Raw genomic sequence first — 24,584 nt, 5'->3', positions numbered from 1 at the left:
TTGTGTGGTCCTCTTTTTATAGGAGTTATGTAGGGAATTACAGGTTGTTTGCATCATCCTGTCTCTTGGAAAAATGCTGTCAGTTCCTGCTTTCATGTGTGAACCTCCCAGGAGCTAATTTTTACCTTTGCTTTGCAAGGAAAGTATATACCTTGAAAAGAAATGGGATATGACATCAATCCACAGTTCAGGTTGGATAGAAGGGAGGGGGAAAACTGCAAGAAAAATGAAATGCTAGAAAAATGAAGCAAATTGAAGTAAAGGAGATGTTTCTGGGTTAGAGTTAGGTGATGAAGAACAGAACAAACAGGAATGATTGCCATGATGACTGAAGGGTACAGTGTATGTTGATGAGGAAGTAAATTTCTTCTTCTGTTTAGTGTGGAAGTGATTGACGGATAAGGTCTAATAGCACATCTTGTTCATTGTCCTCTTTAAGGCCTGTTCTTATATTGATATGTTGCAGCTCTGGAGATTGCCCAATTTCTTTTAGATTATATCATAAATTAATATTTTGTACAAGTATTCACCCAGAATTCTTTATTTTTACTGCTCTTCTGTTCTGTGCTACAGTCTCTTCTCTTACTCTGTTGAACATCTGTCCCTCAGCTTCAGAGTTCAGGAATGTGTACCATTTTGAGAGTCAGCCTCTCATGAGCTGTCTTTCCCTGTCTCCTGTTGGTCTTCAAGCATAACTTCTGTTATCATTAATGAGCACGTGTAGTCCCTCCCCTTGTTTCTGCAGTCTCCCAAGCACACTTCTGTCGCTATGACCCATTGCCCACTGACAATGTGTATTAACAAACATAAGATGCTCCATTGCTTGGACCCAACCCATCTTTATTTCTATTGCTCACTTTAAAAATTAAATAAATTGACATTCTGTTTGGCAGAGCTTTGTCACATTTTGCAGCCTTTCCTCCGTCCCATCTGCTCCCCCAGCTGCTCAGTCACACCCTGCCCTCCATTTTCTGTGTGCCGAACTGCAGATAGATAAAATAGCCGGTAACTGTTAGTCAGGATGTGTCGTCTCCCTTCCCACTGTCCCATCTGCTCCTCGCTCTCTTTCAGCTTTTCATCCATGCTCCTGTTTTTTTGCTGTCCTGTTATTTTTGGCAACTGGCTGCATTGCGGATGGCCCAGATTCAGGATATGTATTGGGGTGTTTGCTCTTGTGGTAATGTGGTGATTCCTGGGGTTCAGGGACATTGAAGAGTTGGCTTGTCATTTACCTCAGCATATTTTCTAAAAGAAAGAACTTGAGGAGGGCTGGCACCTTTAAGATTGACTGGGTGGTATCTCTTCTGTCAAAAAGTATGGAAGTTGTGAGAGGGGCTTAATCCTTTAGTTGGAGTACAGTGGAGGGTGAAAACTGAAGCTCAGAAAATTGTACTAGTAAAAAGAACTTTGAGGCTTTTTCTAAGTTCTTTACTGATATGCATAAGAACATCACCTGTACCCCTCCTGTACTGGGCAGCTTTACTCACTAACGTTTTAACCATCCATCCCCTCCCCTCAAAAATCCCTGTAAACCCTAAATAACAGACTATTGCAAAGAACATTTAATTTTGGTTTTGTGATGTAAAGATGAGTCAACCTTGCATCAGATTTTAAGTATTGTTTGTCTAATAAAAACCTTGAGGAAATTGAAAGGGTGGAATTGTAGGAAGCACACTTAGTCTCCTCTAATGCACTAGGAGAGGCAATGAAAGATAATGCAGGACTAGGTGTTATTTTCATGGTAGTTAATTTGTTCTATTTCTTCAACACAATAAATAGTGCAGTTTCTCTGTCTTATTTGGCTGATAGGTTTGAGTGGGAGAGAATGAAGTCTGTAGAACAGATAATAATAAAATATTGTATGCTTTTAAAAGAAGAAATCTCTTCTAAAAGTTGTTCTAGGTTATCTTGATCCTTAAAAAACAAAGGCAGATGAAAATAGAATAATGTAATCTCTAGTTTTGCAGTTTGTAGTATCAAGTATGTTTCATGTCACTCTGGTCATCTTATCTGACAGTCTTCTTCCACAGTGCATATGTTCACATAAGAAATAATTCAGCTGCTTCTCCAATTTTATCACATGCTTTTGTTTCACCATGTGCTTGGATCATCAATTATCTGGATGGATAGTTCATAAAGATATAAATGTTGTGAATCTCTGTTTTACACCATGAAGATAGACTCTTGCTTAAATTGCAGGAAATTTAATTCCTTTACATGGGACTTGTTTAAGTATTTTCAGTATAAGCAAGCCTGATAATGCCACTGGCTTTATGGAGAAGTTTTCTTTAATCTGTCCCAGAACAGCTCTATAAATGAGATGTTTTGCAAATGGAACACACATAGATGTTTTCCATCTTATGAGTGTTTGCCAAGAAGTTACCAGCTAATGTGTGTCAGGGGAGACTGCCTGCCACTTGTCACTCTGTCATCAAGCTGTGTTTGCAGCATGGTGGAAAACATGTGCCCCTGTTCCTGAGCCCTCCCTAACTCAGTGTGCTGCCTGGGACCTGCTCCCAGAACAAGCCCTCTCAATGATGAGCCTTCGGTATATGCCAAATCACCATGATGCCACCACTTTTGCCAGAAAAAGTCTAAGAGTAGTTGATGTAGGAAAATCTAGGCTTGCTTCCCTGATAAAATACTGAGGGATCTATTTCTGTAAAAAACTTCAGTGTGACATTATGTATAGGACTGCCTACTTTTGACTGCTATACAGAAGTCAGTCTTAGGTGTCTCCTCAACTTCATAGAATTATAGAATAGTTTGAGTTGGAAGAGACCTTAAGGATCATATATTTCCAGCCATCTGCTGTGGGCAAAGACACTTTCTACTAGATCAGGTTGCTCAGAGATCCATCCAGCCTGGCCTTGAACTCTTCCAGGGATGGGGCATCCTCAACTTCTCTGGGCAACCAGTGCCTCACCACCCTTACAATAAAGAATTTTTTTCAAATACCTAATCTAAAGTTATGCTCTTTCCATTTGAAGCCACTCTCTCTTGACCTGTCTCTACATGTGACTTGTCCTGTCACTTCCAGCTTCCATCTGCAAGACTGGATTATCCTGGTCATTCTTCCCCACAGCATTTTCTCTGTTGTTGGCTAGCTCAGAGAAATAAATGCATTTACCTGAACCCTCAATTTAATCTTTCCATGCCATTCAGTACTATCTTTGTGAACAGTCCTGTAAAATGCAAACTTACTGTCAGTAGCTCTAAGTGACACTAGAGAGAAGTTCCTTTAAATTCTACTCTCCTGCCATCTTTGTGTATTTTGTGCTCGTAGTGGTGTAATTAACTTGCATAGCAAATTAAGTAAGTATTTTTTCTCTAACTCAAAATTCTACCGTGTCCTTTACCTAACTCTTAATTCTTACCTAAATGATCTATTATGGTGTGTGTTGTTTTTCATTAGCTTTCTCAAGAGACAACCATTATACAAGCTTCTCATTTCTGGCTTGGTTTTCTCTTAGAGGCTAAATGTGACATGCATGTGTAAGTGGAAATGGATTTAGGAATGGAAATGTTTGGACCATGCAATTTCTTTTCATGCCTGTCTTCCTCCTCCACTCTCAAACACATAAGATTTGCTTGTCAAGGTACTCCACTACATGATAGTACTATTTATTTTTGTAAGATGGTTGCAAAGGCTGCAAAGTTGGGAGAGCTTTGATGGCAGCCAGTTTTGCTAGAACAAACAATGTGCGGAGGGAAATTTTTCCCAACATCTGGTAAAAATGTCTGAGGCTGATCTTTATGTACAGCAGGAATGGGTTTGGAATAACAACCCAAACTCCATTCAGTTCCAGGAAAAGTTGCCTGAGCCAATGTTTTACAAGTCACCTTTTTTCTTTTTTTTGGTGCAGTTTAAGTGCTACAGTCCATTTATTTCACGGTGTGTGGGGGAGGTGAGAATGCTGGTGATTACTAAAAGTGAAGTATGGTAAAGTATTGATGTGAGATTATAAAATGGAGCATTGAGAAGGGATGCAAATCAGGGTTTCAGCCAGGCAGCCATGGTTTCATTGTCATTTTAACACAAGATTGCCACTCTACCTTCTGGTATTTCCAACAAGAAAGAGGAGAGAGAAAGAAACAGCAGTAAAATCCAAAGAAACAGCACAAATCCATAGCAGTTTTTTATTTTGCTGTAATGGAGCATATTGTTAAAAGTATTAAATGGCATAATGAAGAGTTGTGGGTGTGGAGGGTTTTTTAAAGTTTGCTTTGATGTAGACAATTTGCTGTACATTCACAAAATTTACAAGCTTGTAAATATTTAAATAAAATTGTTGTTATGGGTTATCTAGACCAATGTAATTTCTTTTTCATTGCTAAATAATGCTTCCAATTTATTAATTTGAGCACACTGCCTACTCAGGTGCTTTCCCAGTTAGCTTATTCTAGATGGCTTGAGATGTTAAGCAAAGTTTTCTTTTTTACTTTCATAGTAGCTGAGTGAAATCTGCATTGACATCAAAGACTGTCAGGAAAATATTTACTCCTTTTTGGATCAATGGCTAGCCAAGCTAATGGAAATTAGCTACAGCAAAACCCAGTGAAGATTCAGTGCTTGTCTAAACTGTGTCTGTCATAAACTGCTCCTTTATACCTTATAAATGGCTAAGGGCTTTTATGGTCTGTAGTGCATTTAACTTGCCTTGTTTAATGTGCAGCACTTCTGTAAAAGGTGATGTACTATATGTGACAGTTTAATTTTTTTTTAGTAACTCTATTCATTAAAAAAAATGTAGCAGAGCCTTTTTAGCTATTTGTGTTTTAGTTGTACTGCTTTGAGTTGTAAAACAGGCAAACTTTAGAAGCTTTACAAGTCTGATCATCGCCTTGTTGGAAAATGCAGTAAAACACCAGCTGTCTGATGGGTTGTCCATCTCCAATTCTTTCTACTGCTTTAGCAGAGGATTTTTTTACCTTTCTTAATTAAAACTGTTTTTCCTTAGAGTTGACAAATAAGTTTGATAGGCAGAGGAAGAGTGAAAGGTAGATCTGATGATAGAAAATGCCCTATTTGAGCTGCAGCTTAATTTGAGCTACTATGATCATAACTTGTCCTTATTTAAACTTTGCTGTTAACATGGATTTCATAGCAAGATTTCAAATGTTTTCTTTGTGTGCCTACACTTACACATTCTGAAAAGGCATACATTTTTCATGTATGCCTGTATGACTGTACATTCAAACTATGCCTTTCAGGAAGAGACGGACTTAAGATGTTCTCCATGTGTGTGTGAACAGAAGGTGAATGTATTGGAAGTCCTTGGATAGCTTTGGAGATATGAAATATTAGAAAGGGAAAAATTTCTTTCACTAACTCAATTGTCTGTGTCTGTGAATATTTAGATAATTGTTATATTCTCTACCTCTCTCCTATCATGCCCTAGTTTTCATCCAGAATTTTCAGAGAAAAATCTGAGTCTCTGTTTTCATACATGACTATTTTTCATAGCATTGTGTGGAAGATTGGCTGTTGCTCTATTGTACATACTGACTGATGCAGAACACTTGTCCTTAAACCTTATCTGTCCCCATTTTTGTGCTGACTCAGACTGACTCATATACTAGATATAGTTCTGACCAAGGCTAACGTTCAATTTCGCAGAGATTACTTTGCAGTAATAGTTGAAATTGTATTCTATGCCTGTAACTGTCATTTATTTGAAGATTTGTCTCTTTATAATCTAGCAGTTGAAACATTTGTTTTGATGCTTACAGAAGGAGCAATTTAGTAGTCTAGAAATGTATTTTTAGGTGTGTTTTGAGCATGTGTTTATGTCATTTCAGGTATCTGAACATGAATTCTGGTCTGCCTGTAGCTATTAAAGATTAATTACTGCTTTTTTTGTTTTTTTGGTGCTGCAGTCACAAGACTATTTTCTGCAACATCACCATTTATGAGATGAAGGCTGAGCAGTCCAAGATATTTCCCTTATTTTCCATGCCCTGGAAAATGGTCATCACTTCACACAAAGCATTCAGTCTTTTGTAAATTCAAGCACTATGTACAGAGGCTTTCAGCCTGGGGCCACAATGTACAGGATATTTTTCCTTGTGTAGTAATGAGACAATATTTCTTGGTGAAGTGCTGTAATGTTCTTTAGATTTTCCTCTAGCAACTGAATAATGGAGGAAGCTAAAACTTCCTCATTCTTCTTTTACCATCTTTTTGCAGTCTCCGTGCTGCACTCACACCACAGGTGATAATGCAAAATACAGATTCAGAAAAGTGTAAACTAGTATATGATGGAGAGAGATCTCCTTTATTTGTATCATTAGGACAACAGTACTAAAATCTGGATGATTACGCTTCTTGAACATGAGCAGTAACATTTGCACCGAAGAGAAAATTTGAGATTGCATGTATCTGTGAACCTTTTTTTTAGAGGTGTCTATTTGTTAAGAGTCATTGCTATAACCAGATTGAATCTGATTCTAGAATCTTTCAGTGATGTCTTATTAATCAACCAGAGGATTAATGACTTCTAAAGTCATTTAATGCTGTTTGCTGTATACTGAAGTGTTTTATTCAATATTGGGCCCTATTGGAAGTATCACCCACCCTAGAAGCACGTTGCTACTGTTCACATCTGTCACCAAAAATTCATCAAGGAGCACATTTTGTAAAATAAGAATTAATCCACTGAATGTATAGAATTGTGTCCCATTCTGGGCTCCCCACAACAGAGACATGGACATGCTGGAGTGAGTCCAGCCAAGGGACTGATAGTAAAGGGACTGAAACCTCTGCTGTAAGAGGAGAAGCTGAGAGAGCTGGGTCTGTTCATCCTGGAGGAGAGAAGGCTCGGGGGAACCTTATCCATATGTATAAATACCCAACTACAGGCTTTTCTAAGTGGTATTCAGTGACAGGACAAAAGACAGGGGGCACAGACTGAAATCCAATTTAAACATAAAAAAATGCATTTAAACACAAAAAAATCTCTTTTATTGTGAGGGGCTGTCCAGCGAGGTTGGGCAGTCTACTTCACTGGGGGTATTCAAAACCCGAACAGATACAGCCTGAGCAGCCTTCTCTAGCTGACCCTGCTTTGATCCTTCAGAGGTCTCTTCCAGCCATAACTATGATTCAAAACTGCTTTTTATCAGGAAGCCTTATTCCATCTTGAATGGCATTGGTGAGAGGTTAGATATTTTAAAATCTTTGGGATCTCTTCCATAAGGATTTGAACTTCTGTATCAAAGTTGTGTGTTATAATGGCAATGTCTTTTTCTAATGCTGCTTGAAAATTTGCAGGGATTGTTAACTTCATCTGCACTTTTTGTTTTGCCCCTCAGGAACGTTACTTCTCACCAAGACTTCGTCGTCGACTTCATGCTGTCCTAGCATCTGTTAGCACTTCAATGCTGATTTTATCAAATCTAATATTTCTTGGAGGAAATCAAGTTGGAAAAATCTACTGGAACAGGATCTTTATGGAAGGCAAGTTTATTTTTATGTGCTTTCTAGATAACAGAATGTTCCAAATGTTACCTTGGGTGGGCTGAGCCTTGTTTTTCTCTCAGTGCACTAACTGGGAGTTAATTTTTTTCTGGTCACAACTATCAAAAATCTGAGAAAATTCAAATAACTCTGCAGGCTGCATGACTACAAACAAACATTGCCTTTCTCCTATTCAAGTCTAGAAGGAGGGCTGTAAGGCTTCACTGATAAGTGAAATCACTGAAGATAAGTAATAAATGTGTGACAAGTTACCAAGTGGAATTTTTTCCCCACTCTGCATTTCACACACGTCAGTAAGGATAGGTGTACTAAAGGCAACCCCACAGATTCATGGCTAGTGGGTGAGATCTGCAAAATACAGCATAATTGAGCACTTTATGGTTTTTTTTTTTTTTTTTGTAGTGAATGTGATTTCAGGCTAGGGACCTGCTGACTATTGAGGACAAGTGTGGGGCATCTTGGGTGACAGTGTCAGCCTTGGTGCAGCTGAATAAGCAGCATGGGATGTTGTGCTGTGAGCTGACTCAGGAGACAAGTCGAGCTTTAATTTTTTTGCCAGAGGTCAGCATAAGTAGGACCAATTTTCTTTTTAGGTTCTTACTGCTGCCAGTCAAATGAAGATCTTGTAGAGGAATATTTCTTCCTCATGAGGGAAGTATTAATAGGCTTCTGTGCCTAGAAGTGGTCTCTTAAAAAGACCACCACTGTCTATTGCAGTGTTTTCTCCTCTTGCTCCTTTCAATGGCTTAGAAATCAGCTCTGGAGTTCCGAGATCCTACTTAAGCATCCCAAAATAGTGAAACTCTTAAAGAGTAAGTTATGTATATGAGTGGAACAATTTAACTTCTGAACTAAAGGGAAAAAAACCATTCAAAGAACTTGAAGAAAGGAACATTTTAAACATGGAATATAGTGAAGCTTTTTGTTAATACTGGGCAGTAAAGAGGGAATACTAGCTTTTGCTCTTTAAAGCATAACATACTTGTGTTCTGTTTCTTTTTTTGAAAGGCTTTGTTTTCTCTGAAATTGTTTCCTTCCAAGTAGTTGCCTAATAGTAGAAAATAAGCTGAGAGAAAAGGTTGAAAATAAATCTAGTCATATCTTCTTATTTATTAAAGGAAAAAAAAAGGACTAGTGAAGTTGTCTATCTCAGGCTTATAGCGCCATACAAATTATTTCCATAATACAATCTGTATATTATATGAGAATATGTATCAAGAAAGTATCCCTTCCCTGTTAGAAGGGTCAGTGGTTGTGCAGGGGTCTGCAACCGATAAAGGATAATGCTATATCAAGTATAACAATATTTAATTAAAACAGAATCAATTATTAATTGTTTTTCTAGGTTTATTTTTTTTCTTGGGGGGGGGGATAGTTCTTTGATCTATTCCTCCTGCATTTGAATACATAGAGTTACTTAAGGATTAGGTAGCAGTCATCTAAGACAGGAGTAGGAAATTAGTTTAGTCATTTGCATCTTTGTTTCCATGATGTTTTAATCAAATTAACTTTATTTTTAGAACGTGCAAGTTTTGCTTAGTGCAGTTCATACTCCACTAGTAGAAATCTCAGTGTTTATCTTTGCGAGCTTTGTATGCCTCTATTATTTGATCACTCAGATTCCTGTGAGTATATTGTTTAACTGCATTGTTGTTCTGACAACTCCCAAGTACAAGCTGAAACATCCACAAAAATTTTATTGCATCTACACACCTGATCCATTGTGCTTTTCTTATTGTGGAACAAATAGGGTGAACTGTGGTATCAGTCCAGGCTAGGGATGAACAGATCAAGAGCAGCCCTGCTGTGAGAGACTTGGGGGAGGTGCAGGTAGATGAAAAGCTGGACATGACCCAGCAATGTTCACTGGCAGCCCAGAAAGCCAAATGGGTTTTGGGCTGCATCAAAAGGAGCCTGGGCAGCAGGCCAAGGAAGGGGATTCTGCCTCTCTCCTCCCCTCTGCTGAGACCCCTCCTGCAGTGCTGTGTCCAGCTCTGGGGTCCCCAGCAGAGGAAGGACATGAACCAATTGAAGCAGGTCCACAAAAATGAGCAGAAGGATGGAACTCCTCTCCTATGAGGAAAGGCTGAGAGAGTTGGGATTGTTCAGCTTGGAGAAGAGAAGGCTTTGGGGTGACCTAATTGTGGCCTTCCAGTACCTTAAGGGAGCCTACAAGAAAGATGGAAAGGGACTTTTTACAAAAGCATGTAGTGACAGGACAAGAGGGAATGGCTTCAAACTGAAAGAGGATAAGTTTGGATTAGATACTAGGAAGAAATTCTTCCCTGTAAGTGAGGGGAGGCACTGGAACAGGTTGTCCAGAGAAGGTGTGGATGTCCCGATTCCTGGAAGTGTCCAAAGTTGGACTGGATGGATCTCTGAGCAACCTGGTCAAGTGGGAGCAGTCCTTGCCCATGGCAAGGGGCTGGAACGGGATGGTCTATAAGGTCCCTTCCAACCCAAGCCATTCAATGATTCTATGATTGAAGGCCAGTCAAATCCAGAAGGATTATTCAAATCTTGGTCTTCAATTTCAATTAGATTTAAGTGCTGGTCTGTAAGAGAGACAACAAAAATCTACGTTTGGAGTGTGCAATGCTAAAAGCTAAAGTTAAATAAATTTGTTTGTAGTCTGCACTGTTCTGGTAAATCCAATTCATCAATATTTACAGACTAAACTGAACACTACAAATATGTACTCTTTGATCATTCCTTTGTCAGCCCAAGAACAGATGAGATGATCTAGCCACTTGGCTTGAACTCAAGCTTTTGTCTTCACCTTTATAAAAACTTTGGTGGGGATATGCTTGACTTGTTAGAGCTAAGGGTAGTGGTGGTGGGTGGGTGTTCTGTGTGGCAGGAGGGTATTTGGGTTTTTATCTTTGTACTTAATTTCTGGTGTGATGCAAGCAATATAAAGTTCCCAAGGATGAAGATGTTCTTTTGTGCATTATGATTCTAGAGAGCTTTGATTAGAACAGATATTGATATTCTGTCATTGACTTGTGGAGAATAGTCTAGAAATCTGGCAAAGGACCCCCAGAGATCTTTTGTACATAATACCCAAATCTGTGTCCTTTCACTTGGTAGTTATAATGTCCAGTACGTTACTGAGATCTGCTAAATATGTATCTAGTTGCTTTGGGTCAATAATTGTTAGCTTTGGGTCGAGAAGAAAGAAGATATTCTGTGAATTTCAGGTTAAAATATTAGAAACAGTATTCTGTATTTAAAAGCTTTTTGATCTCTTAGAAATTTGCCTTGGTTTAGGAAACCTAAGCAGGGTTTCCTAAGCACCACTCTAAAACCAGAAAGTAGACATTTGCATTGGGAGGACATCTCTGCATTCTCAGGAACCCACCTGCAGGACTTGAGATTGGTTGACTGAGGTGGCAGAAGGTTCTGCAGCACTAGTGTGGCATAAAACCCCTCTGAGGTCAGGAGTAGAGAGATATGGAAACAAAACCTCCCACCTGTGCACTATCAGCTGCAAAGAGTAGTCAGTTCCTTTCCTTTGTTCAGATCCCACAGAATTATGTCTATAAAGATTTGTACATGTATGAGTAGGAAAAAAATAGGAGAAGAGATGTGTGCTTCAGTTTGTAAATGTAATTGGCATTTGTAGATCACTAAAAAGTATTCAAGAACATATATGCTAAAGTCCAGCAATAAAATGCATCTCAGACAGAAATCAGATCTGCAGGTTTAGGTGCAACATAAGATGTTGTGTGTGGCATTTTCAGGTCTGGCAAGTAAATGAACCTCAGAATATCAGTATTGTAAGGCCCTAAATTCCCAGCCTACAGCACTTCATAGTCAGAAATTAGCAGTTCTGTTGTATAATACCGAAAAACAGAACACTGAGGAGCAGCTTCCTGCTAACATGTGTGTGACCGTGATGCAAATTTAAACCAGCAAGCTCTTATAAGAAAGTTTTACTGAAGCTTAAGATGTATGAAATGCACTTCTAGTTTTGCTCTTTAGTTATTGGAGAGGATCTACTCTATTCTTTTGCAAAGACTGAGTATTGTCAAAAATCTCTACCGTTTTTGGAGAGTGGGAAAGAAAAGATATGAATATGAAAGCACTTAAATCTCAGGGCCAGCACAGTCATTTCAAGAAGAACTATGCAAGGGGGATACCTTTGTTATCAAAGGTTTGTGAATTGCATTTTAGAAATAGGATTTAGGTGAAGTTTCCTGTGATTCTTATTTGACTGATACTTATTTTGAAGTGCTTTGGCAGTGCTTTCCACAGGTCCCATACCACAAACAAGGGGAGTTGATCTCTCAACACATATTCTTTAATATTTATTTTGTTTCCTCTTGTGAAAATAGATTAAATTTATCTGGATTTAAAAATAATTTTGTTCATCATTAAAATCACTGGATTCAAAATTATGAGAGCAGAGGTCTATGTATCTTATGTGTATGAATATTTGTTCTTAATTTTGTTCTGAAAATTCTCTCTGTTCTTTCTGTTCAGACCAGCATTAGTGCTTGTTTCTAAAATGTAATTTGGCCCTGTTATTTGCAAAGAAAAAAGTTCCTGTAGCAAGCATTTACTTTGATCTTTCTTTAGTAAGAATTTTCTCATGAAGGACAGTGTCACAAATGTCTAATAAGAAAGTTGGAGAAATATCTTCTATGTAACAAACCATTTTTAATCCTGTATTCTCCATAATTAATGCTTCACTTCAAAATGAGGTGCTGCAACAAGAAGGGTTCTCTTTGGAAGGGCTCACTCCTACAACCAGCACTGTGCAGTGCCTTTGGTTAAGAAAAGAGACTGAAATATTTTATCAAGCATGGACAAAGGCATTAGGTTGGGAGGGGACATAAGTGTATTGGGTGATAAAAGTCTGAAATTCTTCTTGGTCTTTTTCTGGTTTACAAGGAACAGAGTCCAGATCAATGAGGAAAGCACAGAGTGCATTTCAGGTGTATTTTACTTTGAACAGCTGTCTGAAAATTGGACAGTGATTTAAGTGGGGACAGTGATAAGCCGTGATTTAACTTAACTGTAAACCAGTCCTTTAGCTATCCAATTCACCTTGCCAAATTGTGAGGAGTGCCTCTCTGGAGGGCAGTTCAGCCCATATACACCTGTCTTAGCATGAGATGAGATGCATTGTCACTCTTCACTGTGTTCAGGGGCATTTTGTACAGCCTAGTTTGGATGAGATTGAACACCCAGCCTTTGAGAAGGTGTCTTTCAGTAGACATCCAGCAAAGAGTGAATTTCACCCTCAGTTAGGAGTGATTTACTGCAGGGGTACAGAACGGCTGGCTGGGCAGAGGTCCTGCAATGAAGGATGTCTGACTGCTCTACCAGATTGGGAACTTTGTGCATCAACAGTGTTGTACCACCTACAGCAAAAATAGACCTTGTGCAAAGATGCATTGACAGCAGTGCAAAATGCATAAATGCACTTCTCCTACATGATGTTCTGAAGGCTATAGTTAAAATATGTGCACTTTTGGTTACTGCAGTTTAAAAAAGCAGTAAGCTGACAATTAGGAAGAAGGAAATACAACAATACATTTGGAAGTCTAGAGCTGTGATCCTGAATAAATGATACTGCTATGTTTTGAGAGAAAAGTATTGAGGGGAGAAATGTTTACATAAAAGTTTCTGCATATTAAATTTTACCAAGATGTTCTGATCACCAGTGGGTCAGGAGAAGGGAAAAAACTCTGTAAAATGTAGCAAGTACTTGCACTTCGGTGATCTTATGGGTCCCTTCCAGGTCCAGCTCTGGATATTCTATGATTCTATGACATTGCCTAGATAAAACTGTTGGATTGCCAACTTCGGGGGACAGCCTCCAGGTAGAAAAAAATCTGTCTAGCAATGTAGAAAATACTGATGTCATCATGATGTAGGAGTAATCTCTAAATTGCCTCCAGACCCATTGCAGGCCCTATTTTCATTAGGCAGTTCATCAGCAATTAGAAATGTTTAAAGCAAAACTAAAATTTATTTCTCCACGTCTAATGTTTGTTCACTAAATGAAGATGGCGATGCCTTTATTTTGCCTTCAGTTTTCCCTTTTGGCTTGCTTTGAAGGAAAATCATGTCCTATGCTAATCATAATTCAGATAATTGGTCAATTTATAGGGAAAAGAAAAGATGTTCTCATTAGCACCTTGCCTACTTTACAGAGGCAGAAAGCCTTTGGACTTCTTCCCAGCTGTGCAGCACAGCAATCTTAGATTGTGTTTCACAGGGCATCTTAGGCACTGATTTGCAAGTGGGAATTTCCACAATCATGACATACAAGATTCAGAGGTATGAGTGAAACAAAGAGTTTGGTGTAACAGATCTGATGTAACAGATGCATTTTTTGGCTTACTTTGGCAGAAACAATGGACCATTATCTTATGATATTAAAATTGAATTATTCCAATTGGTAATGACACTGTATCACAGGACTGAAAATTATTCTAACAATCTCTATTTGTTTCATTTTATGCAAATCACTTAGTGTGTGAGTTGAGAATTGCAGTGGTACCAGCATCTTTCAAGGCATTTTCCTGAACTATTGTTGCCTTTAGAAGTTTTGCTCTTGGTTGTGAAGACAGTGAAATTAGGTTGTTGCTGTACAAAAACTCATTTGTCTATTAGTAGTAGAGATGTCTAAGTTCGAGATCTAAATAATTTAAAAGCTATGAATTACTTATTGTGCAGCTCCACTGCTGTGTGAGTTGTCAATAACAAAAAAGACGAGAGATTCCTGTATTGGTTGTTGTATGTTCGAGTCTGGCTCATGCAAGATCATGCCTTCCCATCTGATAAGTTGTTGACTGTATGTCTCATGTGCTGCAATAAGGAGTGTAGGTAGAAGGCCTCAGGATAATCAGTTCATACAACCTCATCCTTCAGAAACTGAGTACTGTTAGTCAGATTAGGTCATGGATTTAGCACATTTTAAGGGCTGAGGGAAGAGGTGGAGCAAAGTAGTTAGAACTCGTTATTCAGCAGGGTTTAGTTGGATGTTTTAGCTCTCAGGTCTTGCCAGATAATATACAACGTCTTAGAAGCCATATTGAATGTAGCAACTTCTGAAATGGGCTGCAATGATACATGTAATTATCTAGCTATGAAGGGGTATAAAGGTGCAGGAGGATTGAAATCATGCAGCAAAAGAACTCAAAGGAATCCACAAAAACTGTCAGCTGGGACATCCCTGTGAGTGTGTGATACTTCACTATCTATTCTGTGCATCTCTTGCAAAGTCATTGCTCAAATTTCTTTGCAGCTGAAAGAAAAAGGAGGGCTGCTTTCATGACTGGCAGTTCAGAGTTTCAGATGGTCCTGGTTTTAGTTTGGAAAATTGTGTTGTAGAGTAGCTGGCATATGGTCTTCCAGCATTCTTTTCCTCCAGATTTTCACTTTCACTGAGAAATCCCACTTGCTGCTGTTAAGCAGAAACTTACTTAGGGTCATTTTTTCCCAAAAATACATTTATGAACATTATATTGATGAATTGCATAATTTAGAGTAATATTACATAGTGGCAGAAGTATTACTGAAGGTGTCACATTTTTCTAAGTGATTAATTCTTCTTCATGCACAAAGGAAACTTGTTTTCACTATCATTTATGTGACCTTGCTTAGTGGGTGCAGTTCATTGGGATGTGAACTGGCAAGATACCAAGAAGAATTAATTTTGGTCTGCAGCAACAAGGAGGCAGTATTTGGGTTTTTTTTCTCCTGTACCTCCCAAAGGATGACAGCTGTTTAAAAGCAAGTATTCACATATTTTTGGGAGGCATTTTCTCCAGAGTTGAAACAGTGTGTTCTGCCATTTTCTGTTGAGTCATGTTGGTTTGAGCCTCTGTTCTATGTTGGAAAATTGTTGGAGCATTGCTATGTTTAAATTCAACTCTTGCTGTTTAATCTCAATAGTTTGTCATTTGTCTTTAATTTGTCATTAAATTCTTAGGACATGATCCTGCAACCAAATCAATGCAGAAAGATCTTTCTATCTAGAAAGTTCCAGATCATGTGCAGACATATCTGCTGGGATCAATATGATTCCATGGTCAGAATCAGTCATAAAGAACCTGTATTTCATATATCTTATTAAAGCCTTTATTTTACACAGTGCATGTACAAGTGAAAAAAAATGCAGGGCAGTGCACACTATGACTACACATAGAGTTCATTGTTGTCCATTGTGCTGCATCTGACTTACAGAACTAAATAAACTACTCTGCACACAGAAAATGGGGAGTTGTTTCTACATCGTGCTGCCTTCTTGTCAGTTTGCAGTTATTTCATAAAAATACAAGTTTGCTACTTTGTGAGCTTTGCTGATCACAGGCAAAATGCCCCCAAATTTTCAATTACTTTGACAAGGTTCATACAACCTTTTTCAAATTGTTATGATGTTGCTAGTGAAGTACAGTATGGCATGATGAGCAATTGTTGTAGTAGGTTGGCCAAGTCCATCTTACAGAGTAACCTTACTGGTAGCAGCATGCTTAGTGTGGAAGCTGGAATGAATGATGCCACCAAACACCTTTGTTCTGCTGGTGTGGCAGATCAGGTCAGCATGTGCTGTTTTAGCATAGTCTTTCAGAGGCTGAAGCAGTTTGAATGTGTGGACTCTTTATGCCTTAAACATAGCATTTACATAAAAAGAACAAAACTAATTTTTGTGTCAAAAAGTTTAAAATTGTCATGGCCTCATGACTACTCATCAATGGGTAATTCAGCTTTGCCTTGTCATTCCCCTGTATTTTTGCCATACACAGCAAAAGCCTCACAGTGGCCCAAAGTAACATAGCTGGGTATAGAATACTTGAAGTGCTGTTCTATTGGTCCCTGTGCTTATTGGGAAATTTATACTTAAATGAACTCAGGGTTGTGGTGGCATGTCTGATTAGTAAGAGACAATATTTCTGCTAACATGTATAACAATCAAGAAAAGTTTTCTGAGGAATGATGTAATCTCATTCTTTTCCTGTACTCAGAAATTTCCAGGAGTCTTGTAGGTGCTATTTCTTTCTTATCATTGAATCCTGTTTCTTTTGTCTGTCAGCCCCTTTCATTTGTCCTCAGATTTGAGCTAGTCCTGACTCGCACTTTTTTTTTCTAATGCTTTTTGAGAAAACAGTTCCCATGCACAGAAAGTAACCTTCTCACAGCAGGAACTGGAACACCAGCTGTATTTAGCTTTGCAATCCTTGAGACTTTCATGACAACTTTCTAAGTTGTTTATTTCCTGAAAAGTAATGTTAAAACACTATTGTGGTATTCCACAATTACTGCCACTTGGAGCCTGCTAGACCAAATTTTCTCAACTTATAGCAAAAAAAAAGACACCTTTTTTTGCCCCAAATGCCAGCCCTGAATATCAGCTTGAGAATTCTAGCAGTGTTTATTCTGGTTCTTGCACCTCTACCAGCGAAGAGAACAATCCTCTTGTAAAGATGCATGGGCCACAGAGGCGGCTGATCTTTTCCTAAAACTAGTGTTCCCTGTGTAGAAGAATGAAAAGCAGTTACGAGCTTATTTTTCTCACTGAGGAAGTCTGAGAGGATTTTTACTATGCTATAGTACAGTTCTGCTGCATTTTTACACTAATGCTCTTTTGCTTATAATTTCATTCTAGGTAAACAAGCAAAAATTGTTGTCTCAGACTGTTTTAGCATCTTTTCTTTTTAATCTCTGATGAATTTATTTCAGCCATCTTTAAATAGCTGCTGATTAAAGAAAAGAGAAGCTAAAAGTACAAGAACGCAGAAAAAAATTAGTTGTTTCAGCCTTGTCTTGACTATTGGGTTTTGGGAGAGGGTTTGTTTAGTGTTTGAGTTTTTTTAAGAGGGAGAGAGCAAAGCCTTGTATATGTGTTTAATGAAATTTATAGACTTACACCCTTGTAAGTGCTGACAGTTCTGTAGAATGACTTCTACCTCATGTCATTCCATTTACTACTAGAATGCATGCTGGGACATGTTTTCTTAAGGCACTTTGAACGTGAAACTCTGAAGCAGAGCTGGGATTTAAGTTCATGCTGAACTTGGAATGTAGCAAACTTTATGTGGGCATTATCAAACCCTATGAGAAGCAGCACCATATGGTGGAACACACGGCTCTGCTGTCCCTAAGGAAGCACTATGAGGCAGAAGTGTGTCTCCTCCCTAAACAGCTGCATTTTCCCCTCAGTTCTACACCAGTCACTGATAATCTCACTTTTTAGTGTGGTACCTGTAAAGGATGGATAAGCAGGGAAGCATGTGGCTCTGCTACATTTTTAATCTCTTTGGGCACTGTCTTCCCCTGAGAAAATGGAGAAATATCTGTTGTCTCCTAAAACCTTGGTTCTGTCTCCTGCAGAGGCTGCACCCCTGTGACACCATGCTCTCCAGTGCTGTCATGGGGGTGACTTGTGATGACCATTTGGATACATGAAGTGCATGTTTTGGCTCTACCTAAGCTCTCTGAGATCAGATAGAATTAGAGTACTAAATGGGACAGTTCCCAAAATTGACTTAATAATCCTAGAAATACTACAATTTTCTGTTAATGCACGTACACCCATCTTTGAGTAACAGAATGTACCTGAGATGTTAGGCTAAATAAATGCAAGAAATATTAATGCCTTAAAGCCAGTCAGAGATCATCATAAGCATTCCTAGTTATTGTTACAAATTACATCCAATGCTTGCAGTTTGTTCTGTAGTGAAATAATTATAATTTTCAGAGCAGAGAAATTCCTCAAGAATGTTACTTCCAAGAAAGTAATGGATTTCAAATACTAGGGTGGTTTTTATTTAATACACTGTCTTCCATTTTATCTTCTTCATTTATCACTTATTGCTTCTAAATTTCCTGATCTAAGGCGAGCATGTACTGAAGCCCAGTAGTGACTTGTCGGCTTGTGGCTGTCTTCATAGGTGTTGAATTTTCACTGTTGGTAGGTTAGCTTAAAAGCCTGTTACAAATGCCTTGGCTGTCCATGCTTTAACAAGATCCATTTTATTTCTGACAGTTGTTGAGATACCTGACTGAGATTTTCCACAAATCTCTGTCAAGCTGCCAAACTCGTGTATTCCTGTCCATTCTGTGGGTGAGCAATAAATGGTGTGAGTCACTTGAAGCTACAGAGCAGCATGCCTGTGTTTAGGCATCTTAAGCAGAATATATGCTCTGTTGTTAATAACTGATTCATAATTGATTTTTCTTTTAAAGCTACTTCCTTATTTTTTGCAGCTTGCATCAAAAACTGGTAAATAACATGGTATGTTTTTTTGTGTTGTTATTATCCATCCTCCTAGCCATGTAAGAACATTGGACATGATTATTGATTTTTATCCCTTCTGCCCTCTTTCATGTGGTTTTTATAGGACGCACATCTAAGCCCTCTATCAAATATAATAATCCATCTGCAAATTCTAACTTAGGCTTTACAACAATCCTTGGAGAAGAGTGACTTCTGTATTATACTAAAGTATCCATAAAAACTCTCCCAATGGTGGGACTTTCATGTATGAATAAAGATTTATCTTGCATCTAGATTGAACAAAATCTCAAATCCTTGTACTTGTGTGGAGTGTTGTTGTTGAAGAGGGTTTTTTTGCTCTTCAAAAATAGTAGCAAGGTGTTACTGAAGTAGTTGCATTGTTCAGAAGGAAAAACATCTTCTTTAGTAGTCCTTAACATTGAAAGAAAACTGTAGGTGCACTGTTCCATTACCTGCAGGTTAATATGTATCCTGCAGTGAGGAATAGTTTGCAAATAATTGAAAATGTTTTAAACTTGAATCTTCTTACTATAATACTCTGCCAGTGCCTATGTCTATTGTTTATATTGAAGGTATATTCTATTTAACAAGTAGTTTGCATGTAAATAGTTGAAAATCAGCTTGTCAGAGAATCTTAATGTTGTCCCAGTTGCTATTACCTATTACCTTTGTTTTAAAATGGTTAGAACAGTGATCCTTTTTCTAGTATGTTTGTTGCACACAGCTTAGAATGTTACATACACATATATATGTATGTGTGTGTATATGTGTATAAATATATGTGTGTGTGTGTATATCCCTTCACTGCTGTGTATAAACACTGCTTCAGGTACATTTTTATTGCAGCAAAAGAAAATTAAATCATATATTTGCAACAACATAGTCTTTAAGACAGGGGCACTATTCATCACAGCTGAAGTCCAACTTGTGGATATCTTATTCTTCACCCAGTACTGAGACAGGTGACAATTTGCACATTTCTGGCCAAATCGCATGTTTAAATGTGTTAAGAACTGTAAACCTGTACCAGTGTGGAAAATGAAATGCTGAAAAACTCTAGAGAATTGATAATAGTACGTGCAGACTTTCTCCTTAGCTTCAGTTCTTATTTTTCCAGGTCAGGAGCACCAGACAGTTTGTACCATCTGATAGGGTTTTTTTCTGTGCCTCTGATATACAACTGGGAAGAGAGATTGGAGAAAGTTGCTGCTGTTAACATGAACTCAGCAATATCATGGTGGGTCTGCAGACTTCTCTAGGAGTGGAATAAGCTTGGAGACTGAACTCCTGCTCTTGTCAATAGTTTGATTACTTGAGACCACAGCAGCTGTCATAAAAGCTATGAAAAATGTCCAGAAAAATGTCCATCCCATCTGAATGTGCCAGGAGGACAATTTACATGGGGGTTTATATATTAGTTAGAGTAGCAAAAGAAGTGTCACTGTAACTTATTGTATTCCAACCCAGCATAAATATATCCTGGCAGAATGAAAATCTCTTTTCCATCATTTTCTTACCCAGAGTGTTATCATTCCATCAGATGTAACAGGAGATCTGCATGACTTGTACAGGAAAGTGCCCTGTAAGTCAGCACATAGAGCTAAAACAAGGATCACCAAGACCCTCAGGGTAAAACCATCACTAGAGCCCTGATGGAAAACCATCAGTATCTCCCAGAAAGCCTCTTAACATTATTTGACTCAAAATTCTATGAGAGAAGACTGGTTGTTGATGTCCACATGCCTAAAGCCCTCATAGTGCACTGAGGTGCGTAAACAGTATTGTGACCAGTTTAATACAATCTTCACAATGAGATTTGGCCAGTGTTGCATATTAAATTAGTGACACAAGTAGAGAAATCAGGAGTCCTGGATCCTATTCATTAAATCCTCCTTCCATGAAGACTTAATGGGTATAATTTGAGCTGTGTAGTTAATATTTTGCAGCAAACCAGCCATGTGATACACTGATAGTGGCTCACCTTTCCAGTCAAGAGGAGGAGTTTCATGCTAAACATGGAGAGGCTGTGTTAATTTTCCTTGGATAAGCATTCAGAGAAAAGAAGAAAGCAGTATTTGCTAGTTAGATGGAACTCATTCAAGTTTTACAAGCAAGATGTCGCTAAAGACACTCAGTAGTCTTTTTAAAAGTGCAAATATTCTTTCACCATTGGGTCAGACCAAGTTTTAGTACATTGTCACACTTGAAGGTCAGTATTCTTGTGTCCCAGGTATCATGGTAGCTTCCAGAACCAGATGTTCAAAGCAAAAATGCATAGGGAATGGACCAGGTCTGGAGAGGTCAGGACAGCAAAAGCTTTCATTACAGTGAAAGCCACTGAAAATGAGATCAGTGACCGTGTTGCTGAGAGTGACTGCAGTGAATGCCCTCACGCACAGGGCAGGACATAAATGCTGGGCAGTACTTGGTGGTGCATAATGCTACAGCTCCCTGAAACAGCAGGATTTAATTTCTCTTGTGGAACGGAGAAAGAAGTAATTATTTCTTTATCTTATAATTATGTGTTTGGTGTCTGCACTCTTCTGCTGTTGACAAAGGTCTCAGATATTTTGGCTTAACTACAGCTGAAGTGTGAGAGCAACAAAAGACAAACACTAATTAGTATTTGTTTGACTGCTGTTCTGAAGAAATGGAGTTGTATTCTCAGCTCCTTCTTAAGCTCCAATGGAGATTAAAAGCAGGCTATGACTATGAGGGAGGATCAAAAAAAGAGAAATGGAAGCAAGGCAGATCCAGCCAATTTCTCCACAATGCAAATTTATGCAAAATAAACCTTGAGAGACCTACATTGAACCTACTCCATCTTTGCAGATTTCCTCCATAGCTTTTGCATAGGCTTTCACTCTTTGCTTGGAGAAAAGCTGTTGTCCAGTTCCTCTTACTGGGCTGGTTTGTGGAGCTGAAAGTCCCGTTGCAAAATAGCACAAGGAACACGGATGGCATTTTGTGCAGTGCAAGATACCAGTAGGATTAGCAACTGTCTGCAAGAGCACATTGTGTTGAATGAATAAGTTATACCTACTTAAAAATGCCATGCAGACCAACATTTTTAATTTGTAAAAGCAGAGTTGAGATTCATGTCTGCCTGTGGCTGCATTAGCTTGTGTGGCTGGCACTGACACAACTGCTGAGGATACCCCCAGCCAGGTGCCTGATCTTGGCAGTGGAGGACAGCTTACACAAACTGTGGAATTACTGGCTTTTTTCTTGGGGTTTTTTGTTAGAGGGACTTAGCAATCAAAGCTCACATGCCCATTAGAGCTGGAAACAGAGGGTTTTTTGTCTGGGTTGTTTCTCTTAAAAAAAGTTGGACGGACAGGAGACAAACAGCTCTTTGGACTCTCCAGTAATGAAGACAACTTTTTCCTTGGTGATAGAGGTTAGAACAACTGTAAAGCTTTTTCATTTTCTGCAGAAATTTGGAACAAATTGCAACAGCTGTCAGCAGGCTGAAGACTGCAGAATGCAATAGATTCTGTAATTTAATGTAGTCCCGCTAAGGCCTCGGAAAGATGTAAAGTCCACTTACTCTGGTTGTGCTACCTCTGACCATTTATTCTTTTACTTGATTTCTAAATCAAAAAATATTCATTTATCATGTGCAAGATGACTTTTTCTCTGCTAGTCCAACATTTTGAAGAGGAACATCGGAAACTAAGTAATCTCAGATTTTTGCAAACAGGTAATGTCCTTAACAATCTTCCTCCCTGAACAAATAAAACAACCAATTAACTAGTGGGTTGAGACTTTATTATCATTATCAGAGCTGACTCAAGAAAAACATACATGAGTTTGACTTCATCAACACCTACATTTTACTGAAATACTACAAGACATTAGTGGAGCTTTGTGTTTAGCAGGCACTCTACTTGCAAGGCATGAAAGAGGCAAATTGTCCTTACTGTGTTCTTTTGGTCATATTTTAATCCTTTGAAATCCTTTTTCTAAGTCATCCCAGGGAAGAATTAAAGGCTTGACTACTTTGTGACTACTTTTATTTTTGTAAATTCTTTAGTGGATCGCCCCTTTTGATGGTTTTGGATTTTCCTTGTGGTTATTGAAAGGCATCAGGATTCACTCTGGGCTAGAGGATGTGTGACGGGTGGTCCACCACTCTTGGCTGACTGGCAGATTGACAGTAATATTGCTCTGCAGTAGCTGTCACGGATCTGTTTAGGATATCGTGACTTTTATGGGTCAGCCCTTCCCAGTCCCATTATCACCCTAAGTATCTCCGTGATACAGAGGAATCAGAATAGTTTGAGGACATTAAAGAGCAAACTGCCTGAAGAGACTGAATAGATACAAATGATTAATGAAATTACTTATTTGGCACTACTGGCATTATTTTTTAGATAATGTATTCAGGAGGAAGTAAATCAGTAATGGGATTTAAGAAGCACAAAAGGATATTTCAGTATAATGAATTTCCTTCTCAGAGGTGATACCAAATATCTATACATATTACAGGGAGGATTTTTGTGTGAAGCACAAATAGCTTACTCAGATTTTTAACTCTTTTGAGCACTGGATTGGTATAGTATCTGTTGAAGATGGCATTAGTGCTTTGCATTATTTTCATCATTCACCCTGTTTCTGTTGGGAAGTGAGTAAGTTTCCCCACCATGTAAGAAATTACAGGACTTCATTAGTCCTTTGATGGCTGCTTGAAGAAGCTGTTAATGATATAGCACCTGAAATTATAAATCTCATTCCTCATCACATTTCCAGATTGTTTTATTGAAGCAACCAGCACCAATGTGAAATCTTCAAACTAGTATGCCCACATGTTCAGTGGTGTTGCAGAATGTACTGTTAATATTTCATTAAAAATCCTGTGATGTGATATGGCCCCAGTTGCAATGGGGTTTCAAAGTTTCCATTTTTTAAATAGAAATATCTACCCATGCAAAATTGGTTTGAATACAACTGTCTTCCCCTTGACTAATGGAGGAGGGGGAAAAGCTTGCCTGATATCATTTTACTGTAGGCTAATTTCAGGTGAAGAAGATAAAGCAGATTTACTGTATGAGAGTAGTTTGGTGCTTGGTTTTGAAGAAGCTCTTTTGACTGTCCCAGAGCTTTTGTAAAGAGAGGCTGATTGAACATTTTGGTTCACGCTGAACAGTTTAGGAACAGGTTTGGTTATGCCATTGTTGGCATCAGTTGTACTGAGCTAGAGTAGGAGTGCTCACATGGTCATTACTTCTTTTGCTTAATTGAAAGGAACTGAAAACATACCTTTTAATTAGACCATTATTAATCTGCAGTTTTGTTTAGGAAAATGAACATTAATAGGCATTGAATATCAGCACTGATATAACCATGATCCAAATAAATGCATATGCTTATAAACACACAAAAACTTAAACTGAAATGGCTCTGCCATTTTTCCTTTTACTTACCACAAAATGAGGGAAAATTCATGAGGTAGCTACCATGCTCTAATTTATACACAGCTTTTCAGGGTTGATCAAGTATCTGAAATTACCTGTATGCTAGAGTCAGGTAGAAGTTTGCTTGAATATTGTCTGAAAAATTTCTTAATGCTCAAGTTTTCAAACAGAGGAAAAGAGTGTTAAAAAGCTGAAAGTGTTTTATGAGATGCCCTGGGGAAACCTTCTTGCACATAACTTTGCTTGAATTTGATATACTGGAGCTGCTTTTTAAATTTTGTTGGTTTTGTGTTTGGCTCAATTCTGGTAGCTGTAATCTGCCTTAGCGGTGCGCTCTGTGTCTCATGGGGAGTAGTGGCCAAAAGTGAGTTCACAGGGCACCTTGCTGTTTCCTGATAACTTATCTGAAATGTTATGGACATATTCCAGGATT

General features: G+C 38.4%; 1 protein-coding gene across 2 annotated transcripts in view; it reads left to right on the top strand.

Annotated features, from left to right (window-relative positions):
- The window catches only part of HHAT (hedgehog acyltransferase), a 172,599-nt gene that overhangs the window by 112,858 nt on the left and 35,157 nt on the right, over positions 1–24,584 (top strand). For both annotated transcript variants that reach the window (XM_068185783.1, XM_068185784.1), the window contains one exon: positions 7,315–7,459. In XM_068185783.1, the coding sequence (XP_068041884.1) occupies positions 7,315–7,459 (145 nt within the window). The remainder of the gene's footprint in view (positions 1–7,314; positions 7,460–24,584) is intronic.

Source organism: Anomalospiza imberbis, chromosome 3 (assembly GCF_031753505.1).
Source record: "Anomalospiza imberbis isolate Cuckoo-Finch-1a 21T00152 chromosome 3, ASM3175350v1, whole genome shotgun sequence".
In the NCBI taxonomy this organism is placed as follows: Eukaryota; Metazoa; Chordata; class Aves; order Passeriformes; family Viduidae; genus Anomalospiza; species Anomalospiza imberbis.
This window is presented reverse-complemented; position numbering and strand designations above follow the sequence as displayed.